Source organism: Gadus morhua, chromosome 3 (assembly GCF_902167405.1).
Source record: "Gadus morhua chromosome 3, gadMor3.0, whole genome shotgun sequence".
NCBI lineage: Eukaryota > Metazoa > Chordata > Actinopteri > Gadiformes > Gadidae > Gadus > Gadus morhua.
In genome coordinates, this window is record NC_044050.1 from 2,701,467 (window position 1) to 2,716,295 (window position 14,829).

The 14,829-nt window shown below is 42.3% G+C and overlaps 1 protein-coding gene, 1 long non-coding RNA gene and 1 pseudogene across 3 annotated transcripts; 1 reads left to right on the forward strand and 2 right to left on the reverse strand.

The window, feature by feature from the left end:
* Positions 1–3,207: 3,207 nt before the first annotated feature.
* Positions 3,208–6,916, reverse strand: LOC115540256 (galectin-related protein-like; annotated as a pseudogene).
* A 2,389-nt stretch (positions 6,917–9,305) lies between these two features.
* LOC115541065 (uncharacterized) lies at positions 9,306–10,525 on the forward strand. Its single transcript, XR_003976266.1, has 3 exons — positions 9,306–9,795; positions 10,103–10,284; positions 10,399–10,525. It is a non-coding gene; the product is annotated as an uncharacterized LOC115541065 (long non-coding RNA).
* A 38-nt stretch (positions 10,526–10,563) lies between these two features.
* LOC115541063 (protein ANTAGONIST OF LIKE HETEROCHROMATIN PROTEIN 1-like) lies at positions 10,564–14,034 on the reverse strand. Of its 2 annotated transcripts, XM_030352806.1 has the most exons (4): positions 13,302–14,034; positions 12,722–12,887; positions 12,522–12,637; positions 10,564–12,187 (listed from the first exon to the last, which is right to left on the reverse strand). In XM_030352806.1, the coding sequence occupies exons 1-4, from the start codon at positions 13,326–13,328 to the stop codon at positions 11,381–11,383; spliced, it is 1,116 nt and encodes a 371-aa protein (XP_030208666.1). In that variant the 5' UTR covers positions 13,329–14,034; the 3' UTR covers positions 10,564–11,380. The 2 variants fall into 2 exon arrangements, with proteins under 2 accessions (XP_030208666.1, XP_030208665.1); XM_030352805.1 differs by having other exon boundaries at positions 12,522–12,887.
* Between the last annotated feature and the right edge of the window lie 795 nt (positions 14,035–14,829).

The following is a 14,829-nucleotide window of genomic DNA, read 5'->3' on the forward strand; positions in this document are numbered from 1 at the left end:
CAGACTATTCTTAAACTCTTCAATGAGAACCAATTGTGACAGAGTGTTAAAATCTACCGCGTTGCTTGCCTTGCACCATCGATTAAACAAAGTCTCCTTCTCACGGGCGAACTCAACAAAGGTTTTATCAGACATTTTTTTAAAAGTTCTAAATTTCTGTCTATAGGCCTCAGGCACTAGTTCGTAGGCACGAAGCACAGCTGTCTTAATACTCTCATAGCATAAACTCTCTTCTAGAGAAAGTGCAGCATAAATTTCCTGGGCCTTACCTGTCAGCTTACACTGAAGCAGTATCGACCAGACCTCTTTTGGCCATTTCAGTGAGGTGGCAACTCGCTCAAACGCAGTAAAATAGGCATCTACTTCCGCCTCACGAAATTGAGGTACCAAAACAACATTTCTGCTCACCTCAAAACCTCTCGTAGGCGCAGAGGGACCAGAATGTATGGACCTATGACCAGGTGATTGAGCTAAACTCAGAGAAGCAGCTTCCAATTCTAGGCGCTTAAGCTTCACCTCTTTTTCTGCAGCTATCTCCAATTCAATTTTTCGGTTGGCGGTGTCCGCCTCCATCTCTAGCTCCATCTTCCGAATAGCCAACTTGTGACTGTATTCTGCGTCTCTATCTTTTTCCTGAGCCTCCAGTTGCAAACGCGCTATGCGTAGCCTAAGGCGGGCATCATCACTTACCCTAGGTAAGGAAAATGGAGAGAATCGGGGCACAGTATGAGGAGGCTTAAACTCCACATTAGCGTCTGTATCTACAGGAACTGGCCTACTCTCAACCAGCCCTCTCTCAACTACTACTTCCTCCCTGCTCTCCTTCTCTGAGCTAGAAGACAAGGATGGGGAAATAGTAGGCTCACTAGCAGTCGCACTGCTGCCAGTACCAAACACTTTTTCGTGTACTAACATCTGTACAACAGCTTCTTTCAATTCTGCTTTAAGCAGACCTGCTGATGCCTCAAATGAAAAATGTGCCGCAATGGCATACAAATCTTTTTTCCTGCAGCGATCAATCTGATCCACAGAAGGATCACTAAGAAATCCCTCAAGGTTAAACACACTCATTTTTCCTCAAATAGCCTTACCCAAAACTTTACCAACCTAACCAACACTACCAGCCTACTTGACGTGTGCACTGCACACCAACACTCATCAAACCCGTTGCTTAAAAGGATCAAGGATCCCGGACGAGCCCCCAATTTATGTTACGCCCCCCCTGGTGGCTCGGAGTAGGACGCAACATAAGGGCAACAGGTCTGGGCAAGTGAGGGTGCAGTCACACAAAATCCAAGACAAAAGGTGTATTCAATATAAAGTGTTTATGTACAAAAAAGGCAACACAGGGATCAACAAGGACTGTCAGTGGCACCAAAGAAAAGAACATAACAAAACCCAACCCCCCATTGACAGGTGCTTTGCACCGAAAAAGTACAGTGGGTGGTGCTCACTCTAACCTAGGGTATTAACAACGGGTAAACCTACGTGTATGAAATATGTAAACCCCAGGGTATCTTACCTGTCCTTATTGACCCTGTGCGCACAACAAAAGAATTAACAAAGACAAAGACAAAACTAAAGTAGGCTGCTAACAACTAAAGTAGTAAGGTTTAAACAAACGTGTAACAACTAAAGACAATACAATAAACCAACAAAGAAACCAAGCACTAGCAAACACTAGCAAACACTAGCAAACAGAGCTCAACCAAAGCTCTGCCACAGCTCAAACCAAAGCTCTTCCCCCCCCTGACAAACAAACACAGGACTATTTAAAGGGGAATGGTTGATGGGAGATCTGGAACAGGTGTGGTGATTTGGTGATCGGGACCAGGTGCGCACATCTGAGAACTTGGAGAATGAAAACAGGAGGAGGAGACAGAACAACAACACAAACATACTACACAAAACAGAACACAATACATGTAGGCCTATACCATGTATAACATATAAGACATACAGAACACTGTACGTAACAGCGCCATTTTGGAATCCGGTGTCCATTCAATAATATGTCCATGATTGAGACCCTTGAGAGTAGAGACTAGTAAGAGAGTGTTCAGCAGATTATACAGATACATAGATAAATAAATAGATATTATATATGGCTAGTATATTCTACACTTGAACCTCCTAAAACGGCGCAATTTGATTGGTTCACTATCTCGGGATATTTGGCAATATCCCATGATTAACATCTTAAACTCGATATTGTTTTCATCGCAAAATGTCCGCTATTAACAACAAATAAACCGCTAATAAAAACAAATAAATCCCGGCAAAGTGTTATCTTCTTTATTTTTGGAGTTCACGTTTAGTATATACTCAAACATTTAATTAACAAATATTCACCTCAGGCTCCATGACGGGTATTTCGCACACTGTGTGAAATCAAGCTTAGAAATAAACACTAGGCAAAGATGTTTTTACTGGAGCTAGTAGGCTACCATCAAAACGTGGGATAACTAATCGGAAATCTGATGACAACGTCGGGGGTAAGATTTAATTACGGATTAACTGGGGGATATTTCACAGGTGGGACTGGCAAGGTCCCATAGCTAGCATTATGCCTTCTATTTCTAGATCTTCTGACTAGGTTTACGATACTTATCTGAACGACATAATCACTGTCAATAGATATAAAGAAAACGTTGACTTTCACTCGGTGCTATTCACTGACAGTAAAAATAAATAAAAGTGTCGTTATTGTATGCACTGCTGTTCATTGACTAGCTCCAGCGCTCGTTGCTGCGTTACTAAATGATAGCAGCTCATTCATTCCCCTCTGACCATGCATTTAATTGGCTTTGACCGCCATCAGTTCTCAGCAATTCCTCATTCGCCCTCTCACATCTGACAGGATCAAAATTATACGGCTGTGGGCCATCATATATGTTATTTGTGGTTCTTGACATCTCTTAGACGCCATAGTTCTAGTACTAGGTTGAGGCTACCTTCCACCACGTCTCCCCAACGTGACGTCGTCGCCGAATGGTGTTAGAAAACACTCGTCACTGCCAAAAACGCCCAAAACTGGACTTTAAAACTATTTTGGAGACATTTTATAAATGATATTTTGAGTGCTTTATGTACCCATTAATCAAAACTTCCGGTTAACCTGCACGTAGGCCTTTAAAGCTGAACACTCACACACCCCCCCCCCCCCCCCCCCCCCCCCCCACACACACACACAAACACACACACACACAGACACACAACTTTGGGTCTGAGTTTGACAGATTCTTCATAAACAAGTACTTCTTTATTATCTGTATCCAAACATTCAGCATGGTACTTCCAGCTGTTTTAAAGAGAGGATGTATGTAAGCAGGGGAGAATGTAGCTTGAGAAGCCCATGAATCTGGAGTCCTTCAGCCCAGTTTAGTGATCCTCAGAGCCCCCGCAATCCACAACGTATCAATGTCCTGGAGACGGGGAACTCTGTGGCCGAAACTCAACAGCTGCTGTCCATCAACAAAAATCTGAAATTGACTTTGTTGGCATGATATCTCAATCTGGAGGGAAGATAAAGCAGAAATGTTTTTCTTGGGCAGCAAATTCCTTTGGTTTAGGAGCATTTAAGAGCATTGCATAAATATGAGCCAGGTTTAAAAAGAGTTGCTGTAAATAAGATTGAAGAGTTGGAGATAGAGAGCGGGAGCCAGCACTAAACTTGACCCGCCTGCTCTTGCCTCCTTGTGTCAGCGTGTCTGTGAATTTGCCCTGCAACTTACTTTGTATGCTTGCTTGTTTGTATGCTTTTTGTAGCTCGTTCTATGTCTCTACTGTGCTGCTTCATGTACTATTGTCATGTCGACTTTTTGTTAGTTTGTTGTGCATGTATACTGTCTGCTTTGGTGGGCTACTGCCTCGATGTCTAACACATATAGATGTCTTCTATAAGTCCTAGTCTACCTTCTCAATTTGTGTTTGTTTGATGCTGACTCTTGTTTGTCCTGTATGCTTCATGTATTTTAATGCTTGAACTACTGAATACTTGTATGTGGTTATAATTAATGTTTTATCTGTTGCTTTTCTATGTTCTTTTTTAAACTCTTTCTGTTATTTGCTTATTTGCTTTTTAGGGAGCCTATTGTTACATCTGGCCAAGGACTGCAGATGGAAACTAACCTTCTGGCTAAATCTGGCATATTTACAGAAATGTCTATTAATATGCACTGTCCCTGTCAAATAAACAAACAAAACAAAACAGAGAGCTGAAGAGAAGCAAGATTATCCTATGTTTCTCTGCCATTGAAAAGTGTTGCATTTAACGCACCTGTGATTGAGATGCAAGACGGATTCCCAGAACCAATCATTGGAAAGATGCCCTGATCAGTCAGAAAAGACTGGATGCAGGGGCAGTAAACAGGAAACACATTCTCACAGCACATTTCACTCCACGCCATTTGTAACAAATTATCAGTACACTCAAAATATAGCTCTTCAATTCTACCCAACATTAACTTCTCAAGACTAGAGTTAAAAAACTGACATTTTACTGGCCTTGTTTACATGAGAAATATCTAGCATTTCACACTTTTGCTAATTTTCTCATAACTCTACCTGACTACAATGTTTATTTCTTCTTTAAAGGAACACCAGCCAAGGAAAGTATACTCAGGGCAGACCTTTGACAGTTATGAAGAGTTCCATCTAGCTATGAAAGCATGGAGTGCTTTCATTGTCTCAAGTACATTTAAGGACTCTAAGGCCCCGTTTACACGAGGACGCTTGCAGGTAAATACGCCAAAATATTTTATTGGAAGTGCCTTTCGTTTAGACGGTGACAGCGTTTTTGGGGCTCAAAAACGCAAAAATCTGAAACCACCCTCCAGAGTGGAAAACTTGAATACGCTCCGCCGTAGCGATTCCGTCTACACTGCCAAGACGGAAAACTATTCTCATATCTGCTCACGTCGCGTACGCGTTTACGTGACAAACATGCCCCAGTACAGGGAAATAAACAAACATGTTGGATTATTTCCATGCATCGGACCGTCAAGCTGCTCTGGCAGCTCTAATAAACGTACAGGAGTCTTTCTACGAAATGTACAGGATATGTACAGATAGTATTACTGAACAGAGAAGGATCTGTAATTATGTTTTGGTTTTCGCGGCGCAGATAAGAGAAGAAGGAAGATTCTACGCATGTGTTCAGACATGGTGGTGTTGTTGGATAGTGTATCACAGCACCACCTAGCCGCCTCACATGCATACCCAATCGAATTCCACACACTTTTGCGTCACCGTATGCACGCAGATTTCCTCCCGAAAATGCTTGTCTAAACGCGGAATAAAAAGTGAAGACGCGACGCCACTTTTACGTCTACTGTTCAGACCGTCATCATGTAAACGTAGCCTAAATGGACCATTTATTGAGTCCATTACTGAGTCAGGAGGATAAAAAAAGTTAGCAATGTTTGATCCAATGCAATCAAATTATATTTGGAAAGAAAATCATTCATTAACATGGGCTGTTGTTTAACTATGACTAAGAGACTTATCTTATTCTTTCATATTCATTTCTGTGTAGGTATTATGTACCTTGGTTGCCATTCATGCAGCCCTTTATCCTAGAGTGTCATAATAGAGGTGTGCAGGTGCAGCTCATTATAGGTGTGTGAGGGACCTGCCAGGGGCTTTCCAATACCTACCCTGAACGGCTGGTGGACGATGAAGGGGAAGAAGGGGGCGGTCCTCTCCGCTGCGCCCCAGCGCCCCGACACACGCCCTGCACAGGACCTGGGACTCCTTCATGAGGACGCAGAGCTCCAGCGCCACGTCAGAGGGGGGCCTCTGCCCCAGGCCCGGGCCGCATGACAGCAGGATGTAGAACCTGGAGGGGGAGACACATGCATCACTCCCTGAATATATTGTGCTTTCATGGCATACATTCTTGAAGACAACATCTATTGTGTGTACTGAAGAGATAATGCTTAACAAAAACATATTCTAGCATGATCAAAACTGAGGTGGCCAATCTGGTCAGAAAATAATGAACTTGACAGCCTTTCTTTTGAACATCCCCAAACAAAAATCAGGATTTTACAAAACTCTTAAGTCTTCTTAAACTGCTTGTTTGCCAGGTAGAGCCATGTCTTCTGAATGTCAATTAAACAACTAGCTTGTTCATTAGATCCCATTCAACCATTTAAACTGAGCTTATCAAAACATCCCATGAAGCACTCTGATGCAGAAGACCTCTTTACCAAGTATCAGTGGAAGAGAATGAGAAGTCTTTTACCTGTCAGGCCTAGGCTCCACCACGCCCACCACGATTAACCTCTTCCCTACCCGCAGTCCCTCGTTGATGTGGCCGCTGAAGGGAACAGCCTGAAGTCGAGCAAAACAAAGTCAAAACCTACTTAAAGATGGAAACTGAATCAGATAAGAAGTCTTAACACACAGCCAAATGTTCCCCTATACACTTCATGATATCACCTTTCCTTCTGCCATCTCAGACGGATGGGCTGATTGTAGGGACAGGGGACTTGTGACCCTTTCGATTTATAGACAAACCGTTTGCATAATATAGTCAGTTTAAGACCAAATGTAATATCCCTAACTCCCACTTATTTTTTCTCCAAATGAGGTATTTTGTAAAACACAAAATCCCAAATTTTGAAACCATGGCTCGTCCTTCAGTTGCTCGTCCTTGAGCTTCCTGCAGACTCCAATCACCTGATACCTCGTTGAGTGTCTATTAACCAACCTGCTCCACCGAGCTTGTTCAGGAGCCGGCTCCAGTGAGCTGATACAGGAGCTGGCTCCATTGAGCTGGTTCTTGAGGTGTCTCTTACAGAAGCATGCTTCACTGAGCTAGTTCAGGAGACTGCTCCACTGAGCTGGTTCTTGAGGTGTCTCTTACAGGAGCCTGCTCCACTGGGCTGGTTCTGAAGGTGTCTGGTGACATTTGGGACTGTTGCAGCATTCTTGAAGAAAGTTGTCCAATCCCGGATTGCTTTTAACTGACTTTATTTGTTAAAGTAGGCTTGTTTCGGTATGGTAACTATGAAGCTTAAGGGAGGGAATTGTATCTAACGCGTGGAGAGGAAAATACCGTGATCTACTTCAAGCCCCCGGTGGCTCTCTGCCGTCTACCTATTGATCTCTGGCCTCTTCACTTCGAATCACCCGCTAGAGGACGTGAAGTGGGCGTGGCCTATGCAGTGGGCGTGGCCGGGGTGACGTAATGGCTTCGGCTTCTTCACCTATCTAAAGGTGCTGCCTTCTGTGGATGGAGCAGCCTTCAATAAGGTCTTGCTCCCCTTGTGGCTATGTATAGAATTTACGGCTTATATGTTTGGTCCTGCTTCCTAGTGGTTAAGTGAGGGTAATACAGCTTGTGTGTTTGAATCTGCTTCCTAGAGGCTATGGGGAGGCAGCTCATGTTCTTAAAATGCGTAACAATTCGTTCACCAGTATTGAAGCTTTTTGAATCATTCGTGTACCAGTAGTGAAGCTTTTTGGGTGCCTTAATGTAAGGTCATGTATCTTTCGCAAACCGCTCGTTCATCAGTAGTTAACCTTTTTGAACCATTTTTTCACCAGTAGTGAAGCTTTTTGAATCATTAGGGGTCCAAGCCAACAGGTTGGATCCCTATTGTTTTTGTAAGGATTTTTCTTATTTATTCCAGCACCTAAAAGTGTGCCCACAGCCCAAACCGTAAATGGTGCCGACACGCCAATTGCATGACTAGATCCAGGTCCCTGAGTTCTAGGCAGACGACAAAATCCAGACACGCCGGCCACTAGGTGGCGCTATACCAAGGAAAGACGCGTTTGGGGCTTTAACTCCCACACCGAACCTCCCACATTCAAAACCTTGTACACACATATTCACTGGAGTCTGCTGCATCTTTTGGCATAGGCCACGCCCATTTGCGTCCATAATTTTTTTTCGCTAAATCGCGAAAACCGCAAAACAGTTTTTTCCCTACTCCTCCCACATTTTTTGACCAATCGACACCAAACTTTGCACACGGCATCTTCAGACGCACACGCATAGAATTGATAGACACTTTTTTGATCGGACCTTCGACGACGAAACGGTAGCGTTTTGAATATTGGTTTATGAGCTAAATTAGACGTGGAAAATCAAAAATCCAAAGAAATCCAAAATTAGACATCTGAACGAGTCCAAATTTTACAGACATGTTGGTGCTAACCTTAATGACGTTCGATAATTCGTTTACCATTTGTTTACCACTAGTGAAGCTTTTTGTGTACCTTCATGTAAAGTAATGCATCATACTGAGTTTTTACTCATTCGCAAACCATTTGTTTACCAGAAGTGAAGCTTTTTGGGTACTTTAATGTAAAGTCAATTAGGGATCTACAGCCACTTAAGTTAAAAATGTATGGAACAAAATAACAGGATAATCTAGAAAATATTAACGATTGAAAACAGAAACAGAAATAATGAAAGGCTGTGTCACGTTAAAATTGTACCGGGGGCGAAAATTGTACCGGCCTACGTCATCGTTTGTTTACATCCTGACAACCTGACAACCTGCTCGGCAACAGACGACGCGATGCAGAAAACATGTTTCCAAACGACGAAATAACATAATACAGATAGCGGATCGCTATCTGTATTATGATAGATAGCGATAACACTTGTTTTTACTTTATATTTGTATTGTATTTAATTGTTTAATCTAAACAATAAAAAAAAAATTGCCCGCAAAACAGGCGATCGCGTCAAATGACGCGTCAAATCACGTAGGAAGGTTCTTGAACATTCTAGACTATGAAACCTGCTTAAAACACTCAGTTTACTAGCTAAATTCGATTAAACAATTCAATGCAATACAAATATAAAGTAAAAACAAGTGTTATCTAGCGATCCGTTATCTGTATTATGTTTCAAGAACCCTCCTACGTCATTTGACGCGATCGCCCGTTTCGCGGGCAAAATATTTGTCATTTGACGCGATCCTCCGTTTTGCGGGCAAATTTTTTTATTGTTTCGATTAAACAATTAAATACAATACAAATATAAAGTAAAAACAAGTGTTATCGCTATCTATCATAATACAGATAGCGATCCGCTATCTGTATTATGTTATTTCGTCGTTTGGAAACATGTTTTCTGCATCGCGTCGTCTGTTGCCGGGCAGGTTGTCAGGATGTAAACAAACGATGACGTAGGCCCGTACAATTTTCGCCCCCGGTACAATTTTAACGTGACAGCTGTACTTTTAACAAGGGATTTCTCAAGAACACTCAACAAGGTTCTTAAAATATGTAACAGGACTAATGGCCCAGTCAGACTACACGATTTCAGCCCGATTTTGCCCCGATTTTTTCGTCGCAGACGAATTTGCGAATCGTACACGATTTTGAGGAGTCGGCGACGAGACGAGGTCTTGTAATGTGACATGCTTGCGATCTGCGATGCTTTCGTCTGCGACGTTCGAAAACCCCACGACGAAAAGTTTGGCATGTCAGAATTTTTTGGGGAATCGCATGACGTATACATTGTTGACATGAGGGAACCACGCCCCCAGTTGCGTGAGGGAAGCCCGCGAACAGCTGGAGCTGACGCGCAGTGTTTACCAACTGCCTTCACTGCACTACGCTCAGTAGGAGTAACAACCGCAAAAATGAATTCGATCAAGAAGATTAACAAAGAAAACGAGAGAAAATGGAGCAACACTATGGAGACAACCTTGGTGGAAATGTGGCAGCAACGTCCATGCATTTTCGACGTGTCCTCAAAGGACTTCCACGATAGGGTGAAAAGGGATAAAGCCTGGCGAGAAATAGCCGACACCCTTGACCTACCCGGTAAGTTTGGAGCCATCAGCTGTTGACGTGCTAATAGCTATCATAACCTATCATAAAACTCTAACTGGCCTGATTCCCAAATGTTCAGCCAGATAAACTGTTATTGTTGCATATGGTTACAAAATGTTGGGTTAAAAGGCTATTGGAACGCCTGTAATTACACCTTGAATGGCATATATTCCCATTCGAAATAACTAACATAGAACATAGCATCCTAACATAGAAATTTCATAAGAGCTAATCATCATAATTTATCAGAGATTTCTGTTACCTGGAATGAAACCTTATTTTCTCTTAAAACTTGCAGTTGTAGAGATAACAACTAGAGCTGCGTCTCTGCGGACACAGTTGGGCAAACTGCTCCATCCCAAACCAAGTGGGAGTGGACAGAAGGATGTTACCCTGACCCCACGACAGAAGTGGATCTGTCAGAGTATGGTTTTTTTGCGGGCACACATAGCGCATAGACCATCACAAACAACACTGAATGTAAGTACTACTTGGAAGTCTGTGTTTAAAAACTTTAACTTTATTTATTAACTTTCAGTTAACTCTCATTAATTAATACCTTCCCTGTCTTTTTTATGATTCTCTTCATTTTAGTTTGATGACAGTCAACAAGAGGCCACAGAGAGCAGTGAGGAAGAGACAGAGGCTGAGGGCCCCCCAGCTATTACCAACCCACCACCACCATTCCCACCTAGACCTCCACCTGTCCAGGAGTCCAGAGCCCAGAAAAAAAACGAAAGCCTACAAGGGACGTGGAGATGGAGATGGAGAAGGAGAAGGTGGGCATTCTTCGGAATGTCTCAACAACTTTGCTTGCCGCAGGCCAAGATGCTGAGGACATTTTTGGGAAGCAGGTGGCTTGTGAGCTTAAACAGGTGCAGGACAGAACTACACGCTTGAGACTACGCCGAAACATAATGTTAATGCTCTATGATGCCCAGGAGAATGAGCAGAGAACAGCTAACCCTGCTCAAACTTCTTGGCCAGAGCAGAGCACAGGCCACACACCTCTGCAAACCCACCACTTCACCCACAACATGCCTCCACAGCACAATACTATGGGCTACAATTATGACTAGTATCAAAGAGACATTATAGAACTCGCCAATTGTTATTTTAATTTATTTATTGCATTTGTTAAATATTAGGTAAATTGTTCGTTCCTTTATTTATCGTGTTGCATCCCATTGGTTTACTGTCTAACTATCATAACACTGTTATAACGAACTGATAAATAATAGTATAGTAGTAGTAGTAGTATAAATAGATAGTATATAATAAATAGTATAAAGAAAATGATAATAAATATTTGTTAAATGTTGATTTTCTGTCTAACATAACACTGTTGTAACTAATAAATAGTAGTATAGTAGTAGTAATAGCATAAATAAGTATAGTATATAATAAATATTATAAACAAGATGATAATAAATACTCTGTAAATATTGGTTTACTGTCTAACTAACAACACTGGCTTAACTAACTAATAAATAGTAGTATAATAGCGTAAATAAATAAATATATTATAAATAGTATAAACCAATTGATAATAAATAAATATCAATACATAAAATGTTCAAATCATATCCTCCTGCCAATCAACGGATCCTTCAGAGGATTGAAAATATGCCTTCAGCAGGTCACGCTGGTCTTTAGCAGTGGTTGTGGCATTCCGCGCCCTGCTCAATGCCACAGAGTCAAGATCTCCACCTCTTCGCCATGTTCCCGCAATGACTCTGTGGTTCTCGTCCTCTGTGTCCACAAAGACTGGAGGCACGTAGGCCTCTGAGGATTTTTCCCTCAGGAAATTGTGGAGGGCAAGGGCAGCAAGGGTGATGCACGTAACCTTATCTGGTTCAATAGAAATATTTGTTAGGAACACACGTAATCTATTTGCCAATATGCCAAATGCATTTTCCACAGTTCGCCTTGCTCTAGATAATCTGTAATTGAAAATTCGCTGTCCATGATCTAGGTTTCTGTGGGGATAGGGCTTGATAAGGTCAGAACGGAGAGGGAAGGCTTCATCACCGACAAACATATAGGGCATGATTAAATCTGTATTGGGAAGTGGCTCAGGGCGAGGAAAATGTAACACGTCTCTGTCCATGGCACTGCGGAGATCTGAGTGTCCAAACAGACTTGCGTCCGACATTCGGCCCTGAGTGCCAACACTTGCATAGATGAATTTGTAGTTGGCATCTACAACTGCCATGAGCACAATTGAGAACCTGCCTTTGTAATTATAAAACGAACTTCCTGAATTAGCAGGGGGCTGAATATAGATGTGTTTCCCATCAATTGCACCTAAGCAATGAGGAAATTGGCATTTGTCTTCGAATCCGCTCGCTATCTCTCGCCACTCTGACTCAGTTGTTGGTGTCTGAAAAATAGACAAAAATAAACAAATACAGAAATACTTGATTAGATCAGAAATATATGTAGCCAGAGGCAAATATCATTTATTAATTAATTAACTTATTAACTTATCAAATACCCTATTAGGGTATTTATGACAAATATTTTAGGCTACATAGTAGATGGAGGATGTTATATTATAAATGTCCTGTAGTTGGCAGTACTGTCTAAATACATCATAATGGTAAACATCTCCCTAGTGGTAGGCTAATAGTAGGTTGCTCTGTAATGCTCATGGAAATTATATCATCACAATAAGGTTTGTTGTGATGTCAAACAAAGAAAGGATATTACAATACCTTCATGTGATCTTCCTTCAGAACATTGTACAATGCTTCGCAGGTCTCCATTACAATCAAGCCAACAGTAGACCTGCCAATCCTGTACTGGAAGCTCAGTGACCTGAAAGACTCACCTAAGAAGGCAAACAGGTTATGTGTGTAAATAATAAGATTTAATAATACATCATTCTGTTCAAAATCATTCCATTTAGGCCTACCAGTTGCTAGGAATCTGAGGGTTACAGACAATCTCTGTCGGGCACTGATGGCCCTTCTCATTTTTGTGTCCGTCTTTCTGATGAGAGGCTCAACTTTCCCCAGAAGGAGTTGAAAGTCCTCTACGCTCATCCTCAGGAACTCACGGAACCCTTTCCTATCAGTCTCCTGCATGATAAAAAAAAACCTTTCATTGCTGCATATTTGAAAAAGTGTTGTTTTGGGGTACAAGTAGACCTACAGAGAAAACGAAATGTGGTTGGTTTCTAAATGGTAGTGCAAAATAGCGGTTAAGGCGCGGTTTGAACGTGATTGGCATATAGTGCAATATAAGTAGGCTACAGTATAGTTAAATAATAGGGTGGGATAGTGCAGGGGTAATTAAAACAAACCAAAGTAAAGTAACGAGGTATGAGAAAATGATGGATATAACGGGTAAGAGCAACATAGATGGACAGTACGGTAAGTAGGCTATTAAAAGTTTGATAATATAATATGAGTGTTGGCAGTTGACACAGTCTTCACGAGCGTACATTTCACGAGCATACGATAACGTCAATTATTATGTAAATTAAACATTACCTCCAGTTCGGTAAGTAGCACCGACATCCCGAGCTCTCCTCTTCTTGCAACCCAAGAACGAGTCCACAATCTTTTCTTCTTTTTCGTCTCTGCAGAGGACCGCCAGCATAATGCCTAGTGCCTAGGTATTCGGGACGTTGTTGCTGCGTCTACTTTGTATCGTTCATGTCACGCGCAACGCAACAACTGTGAGGAATTGCCGCATTGAGCAGATATAAACAAACGTGCAAACGTGAATGATACAAAGTAGAGAGCATCGCACCGTCGAATCTTGTTGTGTCTTACTACGAGACAAGCCCCGATTTCCTGGCTCTGAGATCGTATAGTGTGACATGTTAAATCGTGGAGGAATGTCTGAGAATCTTGTAGTGTGGCCAGTCTTACTACGAGACAAGCCCCGATTTCCTGACTCTGCGATCGTATAGTGTGACATGGTAAATCGTGGAGGAATGTCTGAGAATCGTGTAGTCTGAACCGGCCATAAGGTTTGACCAGAATCCAAACTTGCTCAATTAATGTCAGCGACCAACTGATTAGATGTCATCCACAGACTCCACTAATCAAAGCGCAAGCACAGACTGTATCCACCTGTTGCTCCGTGGTGAGATAGATCGAGCGTAGCGGTCGGCGTCAGCCATGCTCCGGCAATATATTAAAGTGTAACGTCACGTTTCCATAGCAACTGGTTCTAAACAAGTAAGGAATAATCACCGAGAGGCCGGGCAATAAACAGTTTGATATGCCCGGCTCGTGGACGGCTTACCGCCCGAGACGAAGTCGAGGGCGGTAACCTTCCGCGAGCCGGGCATATCAAACTGTTTATTGCCCTGCCTTGAGGTGATTATTCCGTTTATTCTACTTCGCGCCGGCCAACATAATAAAACAATTCATATACTTTAATAATTAGCCTTTTTCTTATTCGTATTGCATGCTTATTAAATGTATGCTCTGTTTAACTACATCTCCCTCGAAAAGTAGTTCCCTTTAGAACTACGGTGAATAACGTTAGCTCAACTGTAGGTAACGCGTCTCTATAGCAACCACACAAGGTTGCAACTGATCACTAGTTTAACAACGTAGTTGTTACATTCGTATCAAGTCAGCTTTAATGACGATCGATCAAACATGCACTCCTTGGTTTATTTTTACAACGGACCTCATGTTTGAAATGTATGTGATAGAAAACGATACAAGCGGCGTATTGATCTACAGTGCTCAGTCAGCAGCAAGTAGAACCGACAAGTCAGCGGGCAATATGCCGGATTAATGCACCCCTCCCAGCCAATCAGAATCGAGCATTCTTAAATGAAGTAGAACTAGAACTGCAAGCAGTTATGCAGGGCCAGGGGTCCAAGAAGTGTGCATTTCGCCGGCACAACGCGACAAGAAATGTGCGTTTCGCCGGCACAACGCGAAGCATGTGTTCAAAACGCTACCGCGAACCTGTGGATACGAAGGTTTCGACTGTGGGAGGTTCGGTGTGGGAGATATAGCCCCAAACGCCTTGTCCGCTACCGTTTCGATTGGT

Bases quoted from the DNA above. Each gene is read 5' to 3' on its own strand.
- LOC115541063 (XM_030352805.1), bottom strand. From the start codon at position 13,328: ATGTCGGTGCTACTTACCGAACTGGAG. The intron at 12,888-13,301 runs GTAATGTTTAAT...TTTATCATGCAG, and splicing joins TGCTACTTACCGAACTGGAG to GAGACTGATAGGAAAGGGTT. The intron at 12,188-12,521 runs GTATTGTAATAT...TCTATTTTTCAG, and splicing joins TGAAGGAAGATCACATGAAG to ACACCAACAACTGAGTCAGA.